Below are 20,320 nucleotides of genomic sequence, written 5' to 3'. Positions count from 1 at the left end.
GGTAAGGTTGAACTTATAGAAGTGTCATTAATTCTAATAGAAATTCACAGAATACCTGCCCTTATTTCCACCGGGGTGCAGTATGTAATAATAGGATTGGTTTTCTCATTAGATTGATGAAATTCATGGTTACAAAGTTTATTCCCTGTGATCGCCCAGATGGATGATAAATTGGATCTTTTATCAGCAAATACAGCGTGTCATGAAAAGCGAAATAGTCTGCAACTAAACCGAAGCTGTGGGTTCATTCACTATGAAATGCTTACAGACACATACACAACACAATATAAATATAATATAAATATAAAATATACACAATATAAATATACAACACAATATAAATATATATTGTGTATCTACAAATGCTTCGGGCAGCCGCTACAAGGGAAGATTTAATATTATGGGGCACCCATTCAAATGTAATCTAATACATGCAGGACTGGCCTTAAAGGAAATCTGTCAGCAGTTTTGAGGCCTCAAAACTGCTGACGGAGTGATATAGGGGCGGGAAAGGCATTGTAACCATACCAACGTTTGATTCTCCCAGCCACTCCCTGCTCTAAATGACTACTCTAGCGGCCAATCAGGAGACAGAACCCTATTGACTCCAATGGTGTCCATCATATCTGCCATTGAGGCTCCAACAGAGATGTAAACACGGCCTAAGCCTGCCAAAGTAGGAGCCACTGTTCTGCTCTGGCTCATAGAGAGGAGTCTCAAGCAGGGGACCCCTCTTTTATGTCCATATGTCTTATTGAAAAAGTGTGTGAGCCCTATATACCCATCTTCTATGCAGAGAGGAAACCATCCATGAAAATGCACCCCAAATGGGTGCAGCTATTCTAGGAAAATACCCTTTAGGGTTAATAAGAGAAATTAAGAGGCAATTTGGACAATTACATTGTTACTTATATTGTATACCATAGCTATTGTATATTATTATTATTATTATTATTATTATTATTATTATTATAAGTGAACTTTCTCCATTTTAAAGTATAAAACCGAACATTTTAAGGAGATTGATTTGGACCATTGAGCTTCTCTTTATGCCCAAAGTCATAATCAAGAAGTTGTCTGCTGATAATATAGAAAGTACGATAACCAAAAATATCTTCCAAAAACAGTCGATTGATCAACCAGTCTGGCTTATGCCAAGAAAGCATAAATTCAACTTTCTTGAACTACAGACAAATAAACTGTATAGTAATTCCATTATATCATTCTATTACATATACAGCTATAGCGTAACTTTAAGTTCCAGGGCCCTGATGCTAAATCTGTAACAGGGCCACATTTACCATGTGCCATTTATAATACTGGTGTCTTCTTATGTGACAGCGAGGGCTATGGGAAATCGGTCTCATAGCCTGATAGGAAACAGGAGACTGTTTTATGAAAGTCTGTACCTCCTGTGCCATGGGCAGAACACAGGCTGTTGAAAAAGGTGTCATCTGTCCCGCTCTTCATTGATCGCTCCTTACATCGGGATTCCAATAATAGACGTATTGTAGGGAGTTGCTGCACTGTATATGCAATTCCCTTCTATCTATGCATTGCTTCATCTACAAAGTAAAATTTGTTATTTACAGGTATTTGTGCAAAAAGTACCAACTTTTTGATAATATTACACCACCAATATCTCTGTTAAAGTTCTACAGATGGTTTTAATGAATTTTTAAATAAAAGAGACAGTGTTGCTGTATTATTGATGACAGATGGTACACTACAGTCAGCTCTGCTGTGCAGGGAATCATCCAGTGGATGGTACAGTTCAGCAATAATTAGAGCAAGTTATGGTCCCCCAGGCTGGTCTTCCCACTCTCACTGAACAGCTGGGTTGCTTCCTATTCTTAAGACTGGGAAGGGAGTCTTGTGCCGGCTGTACCTGGTCTTTACATGCACCGCTGCACCACTCCTTGTTTATTTAGCTTTGAACAGATGGTTGTGAGACGGTGAATGCATCTTCTTCTCGCCTTCATCCCACTCCTCAAACAAATTACTGAGCAACAATAACTTCCCAGCCAATTAATAGTACTTATAAAGTTCCAAATACTAACATTGGGGAGTTTGGATGATAATCATGTCAGTTACAGTCACAAAAGTGGCCTAAATGAGACGTGACTTACAGTTGTAGCAGGGCTGTGTTTGTCATTTGGTACAACTCACTGTGATATCTGTAGTTTTACATAGGACTGCAAGAAAACCTGCTGGGGTATCTTAATTGAAAAAATAGATATATGAAAAAAAAAATAGCGAAAAAAAATATAGAGTTCAATGAAAAATCCAGCTCTGCTATGTCTGCAAAAAAGTGTTGTTGCCCATAGCAAACAAGGGAGAAAGAGAGCTGGAGTAAGATGTGCCAAATATTAAACTAGACACATCTCTGACTGTCCCTGTGCCTGAAAGGGAAAGCTCCGTCAGCTACGAGCTGACATAAATTTCCTCTGTCATTTACACCAGTTTCTGGCATATATGATAGTAGATTTGTAAGGTTGTAACAGGCCACGGTTCCTTTCTTTACACCCCAGCCACTTTTCGGAAAAGTGTCGTGGGGAACTAAACGTATCACAAGTCAACATTTGATGCATTTGTGACTTTTTTTACACCAGAAAACTGTTGTAGAAATGTTAATAAATTCCCTACTATGTGTTGTGAAGTTCCTCTGTTATTCCTCCTAGAAATTAATGAATGAACTGACAATTAGGTTTTACCATTCTTTGTCAAAGGGGTGTGGCCATACACAGTCCGAGACTGTCAGCACTGATTGGACAGCATCAATCTGAGTAGGGACACACCCCCAACTGGTAACACCCACATGTCAATTTATTCATATATTCTAGAAGGAATAACAAAGGAACCGCACAACTGAGTTCTAAGAAAAGATGCTCCAGAATAATTTTTTTCATTGGGAATACAATTATTTACTAAAACAGACATTTTAGAAGGGGTGACAGGTCACATTTCAAGAACTATTAGCTTTTTGGTGTGCATACTTTCTAGAAGAAAAAAAATGTGATAACTGAATTTTACTGAAAGCTTCAAGAAGACGTAACGTGCAGAAATACTCCAGGTGCTGATGTGAATATTATCACCAAAATGAAATGTGTAAATTAACTTTACAGTACATGGTTATATTGAGAAATCCCTAGCACACTACTAACCACCACAGTCCCAGCTTTATACATCTCAGTTACAGCATTTATAAAGGAAGCCTCAGTATACTCTACCTCTAGATTCTCTGCCTGTCTGGTAATGTAACACCTTTTGTCAGTACATTTGTGACTCAACGCCAAAGTTATTAATAAAGCCGAAAAAGCCACATGTTTAATCACTATTTCATCACTGGATTGAGGGTATGTGCACACGACCAATTTTCAGGTGTAATGGAGGCGTTTTATGCCTCGAATTACGCCTGAAAAGACGGCTCCAATACGTCGGCAAACATCTGCCCATTGCTTGCAATGGGTCTTACGATGTTCTGTGCAGACGACCTGTCATTTTCCGCGTCGCTGTCAAAATATGGCGTTTAAAATGATGGCTCGTCAAAAGAAGTGCAGGACACTTCTTGGGACGTTTTTGGAGCCATTTTCTTATAGACTTTATTGAAAACCGCTCCAAAAACGGCCGTAAACAAACGCAGCGAAAACGCGAGTTGCTCAACAAAACGTTAGAAAATCAGGGGCTGTTTTCCCTTGAAAACAGCTCCGTATTTTGAGACATTTTTGACTCTGCGTGCGAACATACCCTAAGGAGAATGGATTTTTCTTACTCCTGGTTACATAAACCCCCAAGGATCACTAAAACGAAGTGGCAGAAGCACTCGGATGAGCGCTGTGGCTGCTTCGTTACTGATCAGCTTTCCTTGGAAAGACGAGCAAGGGGTGTACAGTCGCAAAAGTCTGAGTTCGTACACCGCTCACTCGGCTTTCTGAGAAAAGCCGATCAGTAACAAAGCAGCACAGTGCTCATCCGAGTGCTTCTGCTGCTTCATTTTAGCGATCGTTGGGGTCTCAGTGCTCGGACCCCCACCAATCAAAACTTCTGTTGTGTCACTATAACATGTCAAAAGGGAAAGTTTAGTTACCCTTTAAATTTGTTTTTGCCTTATAAAGGGGTTTTCCGATATTGTTTTTTAATTTTTTATTGAGATATTCCTGTTAGGTTCGGTTTAACAATGCTGCCCAGATATTTTTTTTCATTCATTTTACTCACTGTTAGCACGCTGTGGCCGATCCCTGGTTTGCTAACATCAGGTACTACCACTACTCGCCTGTTTCCTGTACTCTCATAGCCTACAAATCCCAAGATGCCTAGCACAAATGGGAATTCTGCAAAGGCTGGGGGGAGCAGAGAATCGAGCATGCGTGGTGAACACTGTTTGTGTATCAACCACGCATGCTCAGAGATGGAAGAAGCAGGGTATCCGGTCCACCCCTTCCCACAGTGTACAGTGACGTCAGGAATGACGTGCCCGTACACTGAGCCTGCCGGAAAGAAGTGATAGCTCTCATGTACGGGGCAACGGTGGAAGTTCAGATTTACTGTGGGCGACATATCACTATGGAACAACTATGGAAATGCAAGTATATTACAAACTGCATTGGTTTTAGATGTTTAGGTAACTAGGAATTATTTTATTGGTCCTGGAAAACCCCTTTAGGTTACATGCTGCAATTTTACTAAACTTAAAAGATTGGTTATTTTATCATCTGTAATAGTCATGACACTGCCGCCCCACAGTTCTAATGTACCACATTTACTACACCTTAGTGTTCTATTGTAACCTGAGCTGGGTTCAGTAAAATCTTAAGGGGGTCTAGGTGTTGTGACTGTAAGTCATGCGTATCTAACCTTAGTAAAGGTTGCAGGGTAGCATTTTGTAAGCAATGCAAATACATGTCAAAAAAAGGGACCCCCTAAAAGGTCTGATGGATGTCCAGGATAACCAATAGGAATTCTACACGCCTGTCATTAAAGATACACAGCTTTGCCAATATACTATAAAATTGCTATATATGTCATTCCTTATTAGGTTTTTGAAAGTACCTTCAAGATGGGTCTTTACCTAAAGCGAAGTGACCAAAGGTAGAGTAGAGTAAAATCACTGTAATAAAGCATTAACGGCATCTCATTGGTGATTGATTATCAAAATCTGTAATTTATCGGACAGTCATAGAGAAGAATATATATATACACACACACACACACACACACACACACACACACTATATATATATCTCATAAAATACACTACTAATCAGAGGCATTTCCTACTTGGTTCTTTCTACTCAGTCTTCTGCCTCTGGTCTTATGAAATAACATATTATACTGCAAATTTATGCTGGATTATAAGACTATATGGACAATTGATAACAGATTGAAGACATTTTTCTGTACTTTTATACTTTAATTTATAGCTTTGATCATTGTAACAGTTATTGACATGTCAATGAGTATTAAATATTTTTTTTTATAATGACCTATAACTATTTTCTTTTATCTGCCTCTAGGATCTCGACTCCGTCAGGAAGATTTTCCTCCTCGGATTGTAGAACATCCATCAGATGTAATTGTGTCCAAAGGAGAGCCGACCACATTAAACTGCAAAGCAGAAGGCAGACCCGTGCCAACAATCGAGTGGTACAAAGACCTAGAAAGAGTAGAAACTGACAAAGATGACCCCCGTTCCCACCGAATGCTGCTCCCCAGCGGATCTTTATTTTTCTTACGCATTGTTCATGGGCGAAGGAGTAAGCCGGATGAGGGAAGCTATGTGTGTGTTGCCCGGAATTACCTTGGTGAAGCCATGAGTCGAAATGCATCACTGGAAGTTGCCTGTAAGTCAACCCTTGGCATTTTGTTCTTATGTATTTTCTAAAGCAAGCATACAATGTCTCTATATGGGAAAACTCCAGACGTAACACTGTTTTATGCCTAGCGCCGGTTCTGAAGAGACGGGTCATCAGACGGGGATTCTAAGAAAATAAAATATATAAATCATGCACCACCTCCTCAGGTCCTGCACTAGGCATAACACAGTGTATTCGTTTTCCATGGAGTGTTCCTTTAAATTTGTTGTCAGGCCCATTGAAAATAACTGTGGTAGGTGATCATTTGCATTTATTATTTTTACTTCTACAGAAATAAAATTCTGGTGTATAGCAATATAAATAGGTTAACTAGCCATTCCCTGTTATTATTGGAATTGCTCCCATCATATGTAGTGATAGCCTTGGAGGGCTAGAGGGAATATGAGATTCATTACAATTGCCGTCTAGGAGCTGTCCACAGAATGTAGAAGCAAATTAAATGGAAGTACAACCAGAAAGTGATAATTGAGATTACATTGATTACAGTTGTTTATAAGATTACATTAGTGAAGACTTTGAGTAAAGGCCCTTTTAAACTGGCATTCATAGAACGCTAGTTGCCAATAATTACCCTGTGTAAAAAGGGCAGTGATCAGCAGATGAACGAGCAAACACTCGTTCATCTGCTGATCGTATCGTTTTAAAAAAGTAAAATATTATCGTTGTTGGCAGCACATTACCCTGACGCTGCCGACATGTTAATAATGAATGGGGACGAGTGATCGGAGTAACGAGCGCTCGTGCCCATACTAGCTCCTTGTGGCAGGAGCAAACGAGGGCCAATCAACGAGCTGTTTCTTTGATCGGCGCTCATTGCATCGGCGAAAAGCGGCCGTTGTAATAGGACCTATAGACCTACATCGATTGCCTAAACTATGGAGCAGCCAAATTTATTCAACAACCCTGAGAGATTCCGATCACAGGAAACTCTGACACAGCAATCTAAGCAAGCCTTGCAATCAGTAGTGATTTGCTCAAAGCTGGTTTACACGAGCTGATTTCTGGCAATAACGAGCATCGATCGACCATTAAACAAGTCGATCAGTGTTTGCAAACAGGCCCTTTACACCGGCTGATGCTTTACTGTATGGGGACAAACGTTCTTTAATATGATTGTTCGGTCCCCATCAGTTTGCATAATTGTCAGCAGCCTGTTCCCTGTTTACACAGTGACGCGTTTGCTCGTTTGTCAGTTGGTCCTGTTTACATCGGACAATAATCGGGAACGAGCATTCGTAAGAATGCTCGTTCTGCATAATATTGGCACGTGTAAATGGTCCTTCAGAATGTTGTTTTAGAGATTACAAATCTAAAAAAAATTCCTCTAGGGTCCAGATGCTCTTTAGAGCACCCCACCCAAATTGTTCTGCAAATTGGTGGTGGTCATTCACTCGAAGAACATCATTTTTACCAATAACTTGTCAGAAGATCATTCTTTAGCTGGAGTTGCACTTTAAGACTTCCTTATTCTCTCTCTTTTAACCCTTCTAAGGCTACATTTACACAAGCATGACAGTTGCAAAGCACATCTTCTTTTTTTTTTTTTTGAAAGGAATTGATGCACAAATCTCGCACCGCAGACAGACATGCATCTCGGTGCGGTGCATGGTTTTCACACACCTATTGGCTACAATGGGCGCGTAGGTACGTGAAAACGCACCAATATAGGACATGCAGTGAAAACTCACGCATGTGTGAACGGCCCCATTGAAATCAATGGGTCCATGTGCTGTACGTGTGCTGTACGTGATTTCAATGCGCATCACACGGATGTTCACGTTCGTGTGAATGGGCCCTATAACATCAGTAGATCATGAGAGGCTGCATGAAAATTCTATTGACAGAATACAGGCTGCCGAAAACATCTCCTTAATCCTGTAGCCAGCTCCTGCCGGAGAAATGGAGGTGATCTGACATTCCTTAAAGCCCTTATGGGTTATTTATTTTTTAGGGAATGGCTATTTATTTCCTTCTTGGAAACTTCTCTCCTAAATTACTGACTAGAGCAGTCCGGGAGTGCCGTGTGGTCTATAGAAATCTTCACTAGGTTACAATATAAACCAATATAGGCACATGAATAATTTTGGACAATGAAAATGCATCTAAATGCTCTGGAATTTTAATGAAATGTTATAACATCCCAGTCATTCCGCAATAAATGCATTGTTGCCTTTATTTCAGCTTATCTATTGGTTGCTATTCCTCTGTGTACTTTGTAATTCAAATGTGTACTGAGCAAACACCAGGACATTACCCTACTAGAATCTTCTGGTTGATCTCACAACCCCTGTCTACAGAAAGGCCTCGCACATAAGCCGTCTGAAGGTCATGACTGAAGCGAGAACCACCATTAAAGCTTGTGAAATAAAAGTGCAGGTTAGATATTTTAAGGGATAGATCACAGAACATTATTTAAAACCATAACATCATCTCTGTAACAGTTCCATGGGCCCAGAAAGAAAGGCTGCTTCACTTTTCATTCAGCCTTTGAAGCATAGCTGACTGAATTCTTCAATTGTGCCCTTTGGGGATTCTCAGCACAGATCCTCATCTGACACAATAATAGCGTAGCTCTTAGTTGACTTTTAATATCGCACTCGTCCATTCGTAATATTATTCCTGTTCTTTTTGATTTAACGATAGATAGATATCAATTTATAGGTTCGATTTTTTTTAAATATTAAAATTGCTGTAAAATGAGTTGTGCGTTAAATCTGATAAAAAAAATAATTTTAATTTAAGATTTTACAAGGAAGTGAAGCCTGAATGTGACTTTTATGCTTTTCCTATAGAGAAAAAGTCTTATTCATAATATGTAATAGAAATAACCTCAACAAAAATACTACTACTATTACTTAGATTAGTAACACACATTAATTATTATTAGGGCGAGAACTTCAAGATCTTCTAGAGGGGATGGTAGTATCTTAGATATAGTAATATTTTAGATACAGTGTTTTTCCATTATGGTTAAAAGCAAATGTACCTTTAAGGAAGCATTGCCGATATAGATCAGAATTTTTTAAATTGTAAAATAAAGTAAAAAACAAAAACATAAGTTATGCTCCTCAAACAGCTGTAAAAAAAGCATCTCATCTGGCGATAGTCAATGGCATCCCCTGGGGACTTGAGTCATAGCCCCAGGTGTTAAATGTATCATAGCAGCTTGATCTATCGACCAGGGTAAGAGGGTGCTGTGGCCAAAATGAAAATATATGAAAAATTAATGAAGTCTCAAGATTATTATTTATTTGCTTTGCCCGATACTGGATTTAGGTTGTGATATATTGTTGAATATTTCCCTCACAAACAAGGTTTCTGTTCAAAGGTCAAGGGGGTTATAATAGGAAATGCATTTAGATTTTTTATTTTCCCCAGAAAGTAAAATAGAATTTGTGCATTAGTTTTTGTTAGGGCCCAGTATATTGGTTGGTCAGTGCTCCCGTCTCATGGGAATCATTGACTGAAAATATTGTGTTCTATGCACTCAGTATTTAGGATTGTGTTTCTGTTCGGTGTGAAATTATGATGAAATGTTGCTTTGTGAAAGAAACTTATATCTCTTTCCATACAAAAACCATTGGATATACAGGAAAGGAAATTTGCTTTCGTGGAAATGGTAATTCTTGATTTACCAGAATTATAACATAAGAGACGGTCAGATGCACAAATCACAAAATATTCCTTAAAGGGATAATGAGTTTTAGGCAATCCCTTAGAAAGGTCATCAAATAGAAACTTACTGGAAAACCTGGAAGCAACTGTTCAATTCCTCTGCAGTGCCACAACAAAGGAAATGAAGCATTACATGGTGCCCATTGAAACCAAAGGCCTGTCAGTGTATATCCATGTTAGGTCCTCCGGTGAGAGAGATCTGATAATTAATGGAGGACCTGAATAAAGGACTACCCTTTTTTAATTTAGAATACTTATTTTTTCTTTTTTATATCAGACAACCCCTCTTTGAATATCTATAGGAACATATCAACTGTTCTGAACATCAGAACAGTTATCCTACATAACTGTAGACTGTAACAATTAAAATTGTACCCCTCCAATATGTCAATTTGCAAGTGACTGATATATATGCATTATTATTATTATTATTATTTATATAGTGCCATAAACTTCCAAGGCACTGTATATGTAAAATAGAGGGAGAGGGGAGAAAAGGAGACCGTGAAAGGTATGCCTGGGGGCATTGATGGTGAACAGATCAAGCCCTTATGAACGATATGAAATCCAGTCGCTGCCTTTCTTTTAGTCTCATCATAAAACATGCATCTGATTGAGTGTTCAGAGCATGACCCGGTCAACAAAATACGGTATCTTTCACTACAGAGATCAGATTCCATCCTTAACTTTCAAAGGTTTTATTGAAAATGAGAGCTGACTAAGATTTGTATGAACATGGCTGAGAAAAATTATATTATTATTGCAATGATAACCTTTGCTGGTGGCCACTTTTAGTACTACAGTTCCATGTAGTGACAAGGTAGAAAATATTCTTTCCGTGGAGGTTTAGCCGTGCACATTGTCACACTGCTGCTCTGCAAAGTCATGGCTGTTTGATCCTTTAAATGTTCATAGTACGTTGAGCACCTCTATTGTTAGAGCCATAGTTGAATCTCCAAAGGAGTTGTCCACTTTAGAAAACACATTATTTATGTACCCTATTAGGGAGTTCTGCTATAATAAAGGGGAGTTCCCTGTTAAGGATCCTCATCTCTTGGCCAAAGAGATTACCAGCGGTTACAAAGAGCATGTTTCAGTCTGTAGGACCTGTACTATCCTGCATTACACAAAGAACCCAATGATTTAAATGGGAACTGTGTAATGCTTAAGTTTGCCTGTGGTGGCACTGCAGAGAAATGAAACACTTACTGCCAGGTTTCCCCTTAGATTGCATTTGATTGCTGAAAGTCCCAGCAGGAGGACTCTCTGTGATCAGCTTATTGACAAGCGATCCTTCTAACAACTAGGGATTGTCAAAAGCAGAGGACCCCTTTAACGGCATTGACTACTAGTGATTTATCAAGATTACTGCACGTTGCATAGTTTAATGTCTGAAATATTCTTGTCTTTGTATGTCTTTGTATCTAAATTGTTCTATAATTTGGTTTTAATTAGCAAATTTGGCTCAAAAATGTATTGTACAGTAGCACAGAATAAGCTAAAAAGAGGTCATGAGATGATTTGGAATAAACAGAGTAAATTCACCTTTAATTTCCTATTGACATATTTATATAGAGTTGACCAAAGTGTAATTATATTCACCTCAACATTCCTTCATCACATTTCCGACTGTGCTGAGTTGAGGTGACCTTTGTAAAGTCCCTTTCGTAGAGTGATATAGTTAATGAGATCCAGCGACACCATGACCTCAACCCGCTCATGGCCCTGGCCTTCATCATCCATCTTCCAAGCCCCAAAGGTTACATGACAGCGCATGGAAACAGATAAAACAAGTGTGAATAAACAAATTCAAGAGCTTTCTGTCATGGCTGCCAGCACAAAAAGAATTGTCTGAGTAAGACATTCAAGGGACAATGTGAATGAAGACATCATCCGGCCAAAATCACCATTATAAAATGAAATAATACTGACTTTGGGGGCTACAGACAAGTAAATCTAAAGAAAACATTGTCTTTGTAGTTTGTTGACTTCAAAACTTTGTTCTCACTCTTCATTAGTCTTTGTTTGAACTGTTTTCTGAAAAAGTGCAATAATGATGATCTCATAATACAACAGAAATAAAAGAATATTATATATATATAGCGATAGATAGATAGATAGATAGATAGATAGATAGATAGATAGATAGATAGATAGATAGATAGATGAGATAGATAGATGAGATAGATAGATATGAGATAGATAGATAGATAGATAGATAGATAGATAGATAGATAGATAGATAGATAGATAGATAGATAGATCAGTATTTCTATATTTTGACCTGTGATGGTATAATAAGGTATTTATGGATATAAAATTAGACCTTTATGAAGTAAATATACAAAGTTGCACGGAACCTTCTGTATTACATGTTCTATGAAGGGCTCTTACAGAGGAAATATTGCTTTAATTTTGCCATATTGTCTTTTGTTAGTTTGGCAATTCAGCCATATATAACCTTCCCGCCGGCTGAATGTGATATAACCATACATAGACTTCTCGGTAGGAACACTGCTTGCCGTTTTCTGCCCACAACTGCCTGAGTAAATTAAAGGTATTTTTCAAAGTAATCCAATCTTTTAAAAAATGATATTCAGCTAATAAAGTTATTATTTGTAATTGTAGGATTTATGGGCAGGCTTGAGGATTGCGTTCGTTTATATGTAACAGACGCTGGATAACATGATTATTTGGGGTATTACAATGATTTATTTCTGTTAATGGGAATAACCATAGAAGCTCTATTAATATTTTGAACACTTGAAAAAAAGTGAGTGAGGCCTTCTCACCTTCTGCTTCATTGTAGACCGGGTTCTCCTATCGTGTTTAGTTTATGATCGCGGAGTCTTTCAGAACGTGTTGACACTATGTAAGTCAGCCTGATCAAATAAATGCATAATTAATATAATTATAAGTTTGGGCATGGACTGTTAGTTCATGGACACAGATGCATTACCTATTGCTGGTGTTTCTACTAGTAAATTAGGATACAAAATACATATATAGTCCTATCCTAAAGTGGCAGTAGAAATCCAGGTCTTAAGAATACTTGGCTTCCAAAAATCATCATGGCAGTTGCGGAAGTTAGTGTTAAAAATAGATGTTTGCAAGGAGAGACATAAAGCAGGAGGAACAAAGAGCAATATTCCAATATACCACTCCAGTGGCTCCCAAGACCAATAGACTCCTTCAGTGGGTCTCAATACCAATTCACACTTTCAGCGGTTTCCGAGACTAAAGCACCCCTTCAGTGGCTACCATGAAAAAAGCACTCCTTCAGTGGCTGCCAAGACCAATGTACTTCTTTAGTGGCTCCTAAGACCAATGCACTCTTTCAATGGGTTTTAAGACCAATTCACCCTTTCAGTGGCTTCTAAGAGCAATGCCCCCTTTCAGTGGCTCTCTTGATCAATGCACCCCTTCAGTGGCGCCCATGACCAGTGCACCCCTTCAGAGGCTCCTAAGACCAATAGACTCTTTCAATGTCTTTTAAGACCAATTCAACCTTTGAGTGGCTGCCATGGTCAATGCACCTCTTCAGTGGCTCCTAAGCCAACATGCTCCCAAGAAAATAGGGTGTGAAACCAACACTACCCCTCCAACCAAAAGTCCCGTTCTTGAGGTCACAAATCTGCAGATGCTTGGACAAACTTGCTCTTCACTCAAGTGCTAATTCCTGAACATGGTATCCGGGTAGTTGAACATGATAGTTCAGCTCCTGGCCTACAACCGCTTGGTGATGTGGCCTACCTTTACCCTTATATAGTCCAACAGTGTTTGATGCTTTTAGGAAGGCTAGAGATGAATGCATATATAGAGGCAGCATCTAAAGTTGTGATTGAGGCCATGGAGATGGGAATGGTGCACAAATGGTACTAATATCTTGGACTGCAGAGTGTGTGGTTTCATGAACTAGAACCAGTCTGACTTTGTTTTGATTCTGATTTTTTTCTGGGGGTGCCCCTCCCACCTGACTCCGGCATGGGTGTTGTCACAGAAGGTTTACAGGATGCATATGGTCAATGGTTCACGCAATAAACATAATGAATTAAACAATAGTAATATACACAGGTTTCTTTATATTTTTTGGTATGTTTTGGTCTTTTGAGGACATCTCTACTATTGTTGTCATTTGGCATTTTACCAGTATATCTTTTATAAAGCTTGACATAAATAAGAACGCACAGATCATGCTGTGTTACTGTTGGCTAGTAGAAGGGAGCACGTTGTTTAACAGAGTATAATTTAATGAATGTTATCCATAGTCAAAGAATGGTATGTGTTTCATAATCTCAAGTGCCAGCGAGGAGCCGGTCCCAGTTAATCAAACAGTAAGTGTGTTGTTATTGTATGGCAGTAGAAAGGAACGAGATGCCAGTTGTAGGCTATGGAAGTTTTAATAAGAAGAATTCAGAAATAAAATCAAATTATGCTACAACACAACTAGTAAGTTTAGTTCAGATGCAAATTTGTCAAAGTAGTAGAGCTTAGTTTGTCAATTGGCACAATACACAGAACCTTGGTGCATTGGATACTGGTCTTACATAAGACTGTTAATAAAACCTATATTAAAGAGAACCGTTCACCTGCCCATAGATGTGCATCTGAGGGCAGCATGTAATGGGCAGTGCTTCATAAACCCTGTCTCACTTGACATTTTCCTCCATTATTTACATATCGGTGCCGTTATATTTGGCGCCCGATATGTAAATAAGCCCCTGAACTGTCAATGGGGCGTTTCTATCTAGCTAAATGGCAAGGGGGCGTGATCTCTTCGCTCTGACACTGTCCAATCAGGTACGGACAGTGTCAGGGCGGCTTGCGCTGTGTTCCCTCCCGCGAGAACACACACAGACTGGGGGTTCTGCAGGGAGCGCTCTCTCTCCCAAATATAACGGCACTGATATGTGGAGGAAGGTAACGGAGGAAGATAGGAAAAAAATGTAAAGTGAGACAGTGTTTGTGAAGCCCTGACTATTACATGATGCACTCAGATGCACATGTATGGGCAGGTGAAAGGTTCTCTTTAAGACTTCAATTCAGCACTACTACATATGTAACTTATATACATCAATTTACACTGTGAACTCCATTGCACAATTATCCGGCAATACAAAAAGACACCAAACGAAAAAAACTTGAGCACCAAATGTTAAACTTAAGTGCTGATCTCCAAGAACAGGACCATTATAGTTTTTTAACTGCAGTAAGTATTCACGGAACAAATACTAATGAAATCAAAGTATCATCCAGTAGACACTGAATAGCTTTCCGAGAAGGTACTGGCTACAACATTGCTTTGAATAGCCACCGCACTTTCTGTCAGGCACTTGCAACCTCTTGTCATTTTATTTGCCCAGCCACTTTATTGACTATTCTAGATATTAAGAATTAAACCAATGTAGTTTAGAAGAAGAACATCAATGCCCTGTTTATAAATAAATATACATTGATGCAGTGCCCATCAGAGTCATGGTATCTAGAGACATGGGCACAGCTTGGGTTGACTTTTGTATGACTTATTGGATAATTTTTGACAATGTTTTGACCTGGGATGTTGTAAGCCTTGGGCCACATGCACATGACCACATTACCATATGCAACATCTACTGATACATAATATGGCACCCATTGAAATCTATTGGACCGTACTGTATCCCTGTGTACCTCCGTCTTCATACATGAACATACAGAGTTTGTTTTTTACAGATTTATATGGAATTTGTGAGAAAAAAAATTAGCTTCGCTTCTAGGGAGAACACGGCACTTTACTGAAGCACCATACGAGACACAGAGATCCGTAATATCGACATTTTTTTTTGTGCCAGATAGCAAAATGTGCACAGAGTATAATAATAATGTAATAATAATACTAATAATAATAATATAAAACTATATATATAAAGCTGTGGAATATGTGGATCCCCAGCTCCCATGGATTGTGTGAACCTTCGCCTCCAATAAACGATCAAGTAAACTCTAGGCTTCCCATTTCCTAGCATAGGGATTAATAGTGGTATGAACCTCCATGAGAAAGGGAACCCATATTGAGTTTTTTTGCCAGGGTTCCTCACTCTGCTATTCAAGTCTTTACACCTTGTAACCTCCAGTCAACCTTCATGGCAAATGCAAACATAATCTGACCATTTTGATGTTAAATTTGCACCCCATTGATCCATTGTCTTGCCCCCTTGTGTCAGTAGATTTATCAGCCATGCGTGATATCTTTAAAATGTTGAGGGGCACATTTTTTTTTGCAGAAATCAGCGCTCACTGTTTCCTTACACTATGTTCAAATGTTTGTCATAGAGGCTTGATATTTTTTCCACACTCAGCTTCATGGGGATTCTGAAGATCAAAGACATGACCTGCTTACCGAAAACCTTCAAAAGATAATTTAATAACAATTAAGAGCCAGGAGACAAAAGAAAATGACAGCACCAAATGTGGTTGTTAATTTCTTTCCCTAACGGGCAAACTAGAGTAGATGCTCAGCCGGCGTTCATAACCCTTAATAAGTCACTTTACTCGATTAAGAGAAATTGATTTTTTTTTCTTCCAATATGGATCCTGGTGATTGTGATAAATGTAGGCCTGGTGTAGGTTTTACTTTCACCCTGCCAGACTTCATTTGTTTTCTAGGCAGCAGGTGAAGGGGTTGGAGAAATGACGCGGTGTCATCATCTGAAGTTGTTGTCACCACTCAGACAGATGCGGAATTGAGTAGTTTAAGTGGATCAGCAGAGCAGCCAGTCGTAAGAGACTCACACAGCAATTATATAGACCTGACACTGGTGCCGACTTAAACCACAGGAAGCCGCGGTGTCATCATTTGTAACTACATCCAATGTGTGTATTTAACACTTGCGTGATGGGAGCTGCAGTGATGAAAACGCTCCCAGATCTGTTATGTATATGACTGTAATACTGGACCTGCATTCAAGGGCCCAAAAATGTCTTTAGAAGCTATGAGAGAAAGTAATCCTGACATTTCATTGCTGCTCTGTATGTACGGTAGCATGCAGTTGTGCTGTGCTAAATATTAAAGGCAAATAATATCATATTTAACACCTTCCCGCACCCAGACGTGCTATTACATCCGGGTGCGGGGGGTGATGTTTGAAGTGTGCTCACACGCTGAACGCGCTCTATATGCTGCAGGTGTCGGCTGTATTTTACAGCGGACACCCGGGACTAACAGCCGGGAGCAGCGATTGCGCTGTTCCTGGCTGTTTAACCCCCTCAAATGCTGCGATCAATTGCGACCCCATCCCCCGAAGTCAGATGAGGGGGTGACGACGGTTATTATGGCAGCCCAGGGGCCTAATGAAGGCCCCCAGGGCTGCCTTCACTCTGCCTCTGTTAAGCCATGTCTGTGGCAGGCCGTAACACAAGCCTGTAAAAATGACGATATACTGCAATACGTTAGCATTGCAGTATATTTTATAAGCGATCTAACGATCACTGGTTCAAGTCCCCTAGGGGTGTGGCAAAAAAGTGTAAAAAAGTTGTTTGTCGTTTTTAGTAGTTTCCCCCCTAAAGTAATGTAAAAAATAAAAAAAGTTAACAATTGGTATCGCTACATCCTTAAAAGTTTGAACTATTACAACATGGCGTTATTTAATGCGCACGTTGAACGCCATAAAAAATGTAAAAAGCCAAAATCGCTCTTTTTTGGTCAACTTAGCTCTAAAATTTTTTTTTATAAAAAGTGATCAAAAAGATTATGCCTCGTTTTACGTCTGAAAATAGGGCTACAATACGTCGGTAAACATCTGCCCACTCATTTGAATGGGTTTGCCGACGTACTGTGCAGACAACCTGTAATTTACGCGTCGTCGATTGACAGCTGTCAAACAACGACGCGTAAATTGACTGCCTCGGCAAAGAAGTGCAGGACACTTCTTTGCAACGTAATTTGAGCCGTTCTTCATTGAAGTCAATGAAGAGCAGCTCAAGATTTACGAGCGTCACAGACGCCTCGCATAATGCGAGGAGGAGCTTTTACGTCTGAAACAACGCAGCTGTTTTCTCCTGAAAATAGTCTGTCTTTTCAGACGTAAAAGACAGTTCACGTGTGCACATACTCCTAGAGTGGAATCTGCTTGTATCTGAAGTCCCAGGAATTGTATAGTTTTTGATACCTTTAAAGGTATCAGTTGCGTAAGGGTTCCGTAGTTTTTGACAGAATGAATAGCGCAGTCGACTACAGTATTCATTCCGGCAAAACTACGGAACCCTTGCTCAACCGAGACAAACGGAAATCCTTTGCACCGGATCCATCACCATTCAAATCAATGGTGATGAAAACGGAAACCTTTGGTTTCCGCTTGTGTCAGTCAGGGTTCCGTTTTGAAGCTCAGACGGAACGTCAGAACAAACCCTGATGCAGATGTGAACGAAGCCTTATAGAGGGCTGCAAAGTCATCCACTGTAATTGATGGAGAACATAAATGACCATTTATTAGAATGGGCGCCTCAAAAATAATTTGAGTACCAAACTGCAAATAGCTGATTTGAGGGACTCACAGAAACTAAATACGACCATTAACAATATAACGTAATATGTATTCAGTAGAGCAGATAAAACACAAATACAACATTGTAACGTAACTGTAGATAAATATGTTGACGTTGCCAATGCTTAAGTGCTCGTCATCCACATAAATCACGTTAAAATACCAAATTAACGAAAATGTTATTTCAAATCCAGTAACAATGGACGCCTTTTATATTAAACCAACTGCCTAGTACAACAAGAAATGATGAACATTCACCCCCTGCTGAGAGGAGTCTGAATGTGCCATTGACAGATTTACGCTCCTAAAAATATTTGGTATAAAAAGCATTAAAATAACTATGAATGAAATGCTGGAGCCAATTTTATATTTGCAGATCATGGAACATCATGCGACTTTGCTACTGAACAGATGGCATTGTTCCTTTGTTGCTAAACTCCGCCATCTGATACTTTTCAGTTTTTTCATTTTTCATGTGTAGATAATTATGAGCAAAGGTCAATCATTGCCCTATCAACGCAGATCCTAAATGCATCAGATGGCAATTGCCAGGCTGTGAATGACAGGCTTGTCAAATTTATCAGACTTAAATATTGCTTTACTTTCTCCTGGCTTCTCACAAGGAGCAAATAATTCCTGCATTTTATTCATAAGTTCAGCGACCATATGTGACTTTATACCGTTATTGTGCTGTTGTAGACGACTCTACTAGTTTACTGCGACTGTAATCAGTGATTAATTCTTTTCTGGAACAGTACCATTTTGCTAGATAGATAGATAGATAGATAGATAGATAGATAGATAGATAGATAGATAGATAGATAGATAGATATGAGATAGATAGATAGATAGATAGATAGATAGATAGATAGATAGATAGATAGATAGATAGATATGAGATAGATAGATAGATATGAGATAGATACAGTGGCGTAACTACCGCCGTAGCAGCCGTAGCAGCTGCTACGGGGCCCGCGGCATGAAGGGGGCCCGTGTTGCCCGCCGGCACGGGCCCCCACCATGGCCGGAGGCTCCGCTAGCAGCCGCTATGGCTGCTACAGCGGGACGCCACTGATCACTACGGCAGAGCAGGGAGGTATCTCCCTGCTCTGCCATTAAACAAAAGACATGTATCCCCTATCCACAGGATAGGGGATACATGTGTGATCGCTGGCAGCGATAGGGAGAACGGGGGACTGAAAGTCCCCCAATGTTTTTCATCACAAACCTCGGACTTCCGGGGTCTGTGTCGGCAGCTCCGTAGAAATGAATGGAGCGCAGGTCGCGCTTGTGCGCATGCGTGACCAGCGCTCCTTTCATTTTTATTGAGCTGCCGACACAGACGCCGGAAGTCAAAGGTTAGTCATGGAGAACTTGGGGGGACTTTCAGTCCCCCGTTCTCCCTATCAATGCCAGCGATCGCACATGTATCCCCTATCCTGTGGATATGGGATGCATGTTATTTGTAGGACACAACAACACTGTAGGTCGCATTTTTTTGGGGGGTTGGGGACGCTGTATGGCGTTCCCTGCAGGGGGGGGGGGGGGGCACTGTATGGTGTTCTCTACAGTGGGGGCTGTATGGCGTTAACGCCATACAGCCCCCTCTGTAGATAACGCCACACAGTCCCCTGTAGATAACGCCACACAGTCCCCCCTGTAGATAACGCCACACAGTCCCCCCTGTAGATAACGCCACACAGTCCCCCCTGTAGATAACGCCATACAGAGTCCCCCTGTAGATAACGCCACACAGTCCCCCCTGTAGATAACGCCACACAGTCCCCCCTGTAGATAACGCCACACAGTCCCCCTGTAGATAACGCCACACAGTCCCCCCTGTAGATAACGCCACACAGTCCCCCCTGTAGATAACGCCACACAGTCCCCCCTGTAGATAACGCCACACAGTCCCCCCTGTAGATAACGCCATACAGAGTCCCCCTGTAGATAACGCCACACAGTCCCCCCTGTAGATAACGCCACACAGTCCCCCCTGTAGATAACGCTACACAGTCCCCCTGTAGATAACGCCACGCAGTCCCCCCTGTAGATAACGCCACACAGTCCCCCCTGTAGATAACGCCACACAGCCCCCCTGTAGATAACGCCATACAGTCCCCACTGTAGATAACGCCATACAGTCCCCCTGTAGATAAAGCCATACAGTACCCCCTGTAGATAACGCCATACAGTCCCCCCTGTAGATAACGCCACGCAGTCCCCCCTGTAGATAACGCCACGCAGTCC

General features: G+C 40.3%; 1 protein-coding gene and 1 long non-coding RNA gene across 16 annotated transcripts in view; one reads left to right on the top strand and one right to left on the bottom strand.

Moving 5' to 3' along the window:
- ROBO2 (roundabout guidance receptor 2) overlaps positions 1-20,320 on the top strand; it is a 962,581-nt gene that overhangs the window by 552,332 nt on the left and 389,929 nt on the right. For all 15 annotated transcript variants that reach the window (XM_075854478.1, XM_075854491.1, XM_075854487.1 and 12 more), the window contains exon 2: positions 5,514-5,840. In XM_075854478.1, the coding sequence (XP_075710593.1) occupies positions 5,514-5,840 (327 nt within the window). The remainder of the gene's footprint in view (positions 1-5,513; positions 5,841-20,320) is intronic.
- Positions 11,152-19,352, bottom strand: LOC142741548 (uncharacterized). The gene is made up of 3 exons (XR_012881189.1): positions 19,299-19,352; positions 12,341-12,430; positions 11,152-11,291 (listed from the first exon to the last, which is right to left on the bottom strand). It is a non-coding gene; the product is annotated as an uncharacterized LOC142741548 (long non-coding RNA).

This window comes from Rhinoderma darwinii, chromosome 2 (genome assembly GCF_050947455.1).
Source record: "Rhinoderma darwinii isolate aRhiDar2 chromosome 2, aRhiDar2.hap1, whole genome shotgun sequence".
NCBI lineage: Eukaryota > Metazoa > Chordata > Amphibia > Anura > Rhinodermatidae > Rhinoderma > Rhinoderma darwinii.
The sequence above is the reverse complement of the archived record's forward strand: the minus strand, read 5'-3'. Positions and strand labels throughout refer to the sequence as shown.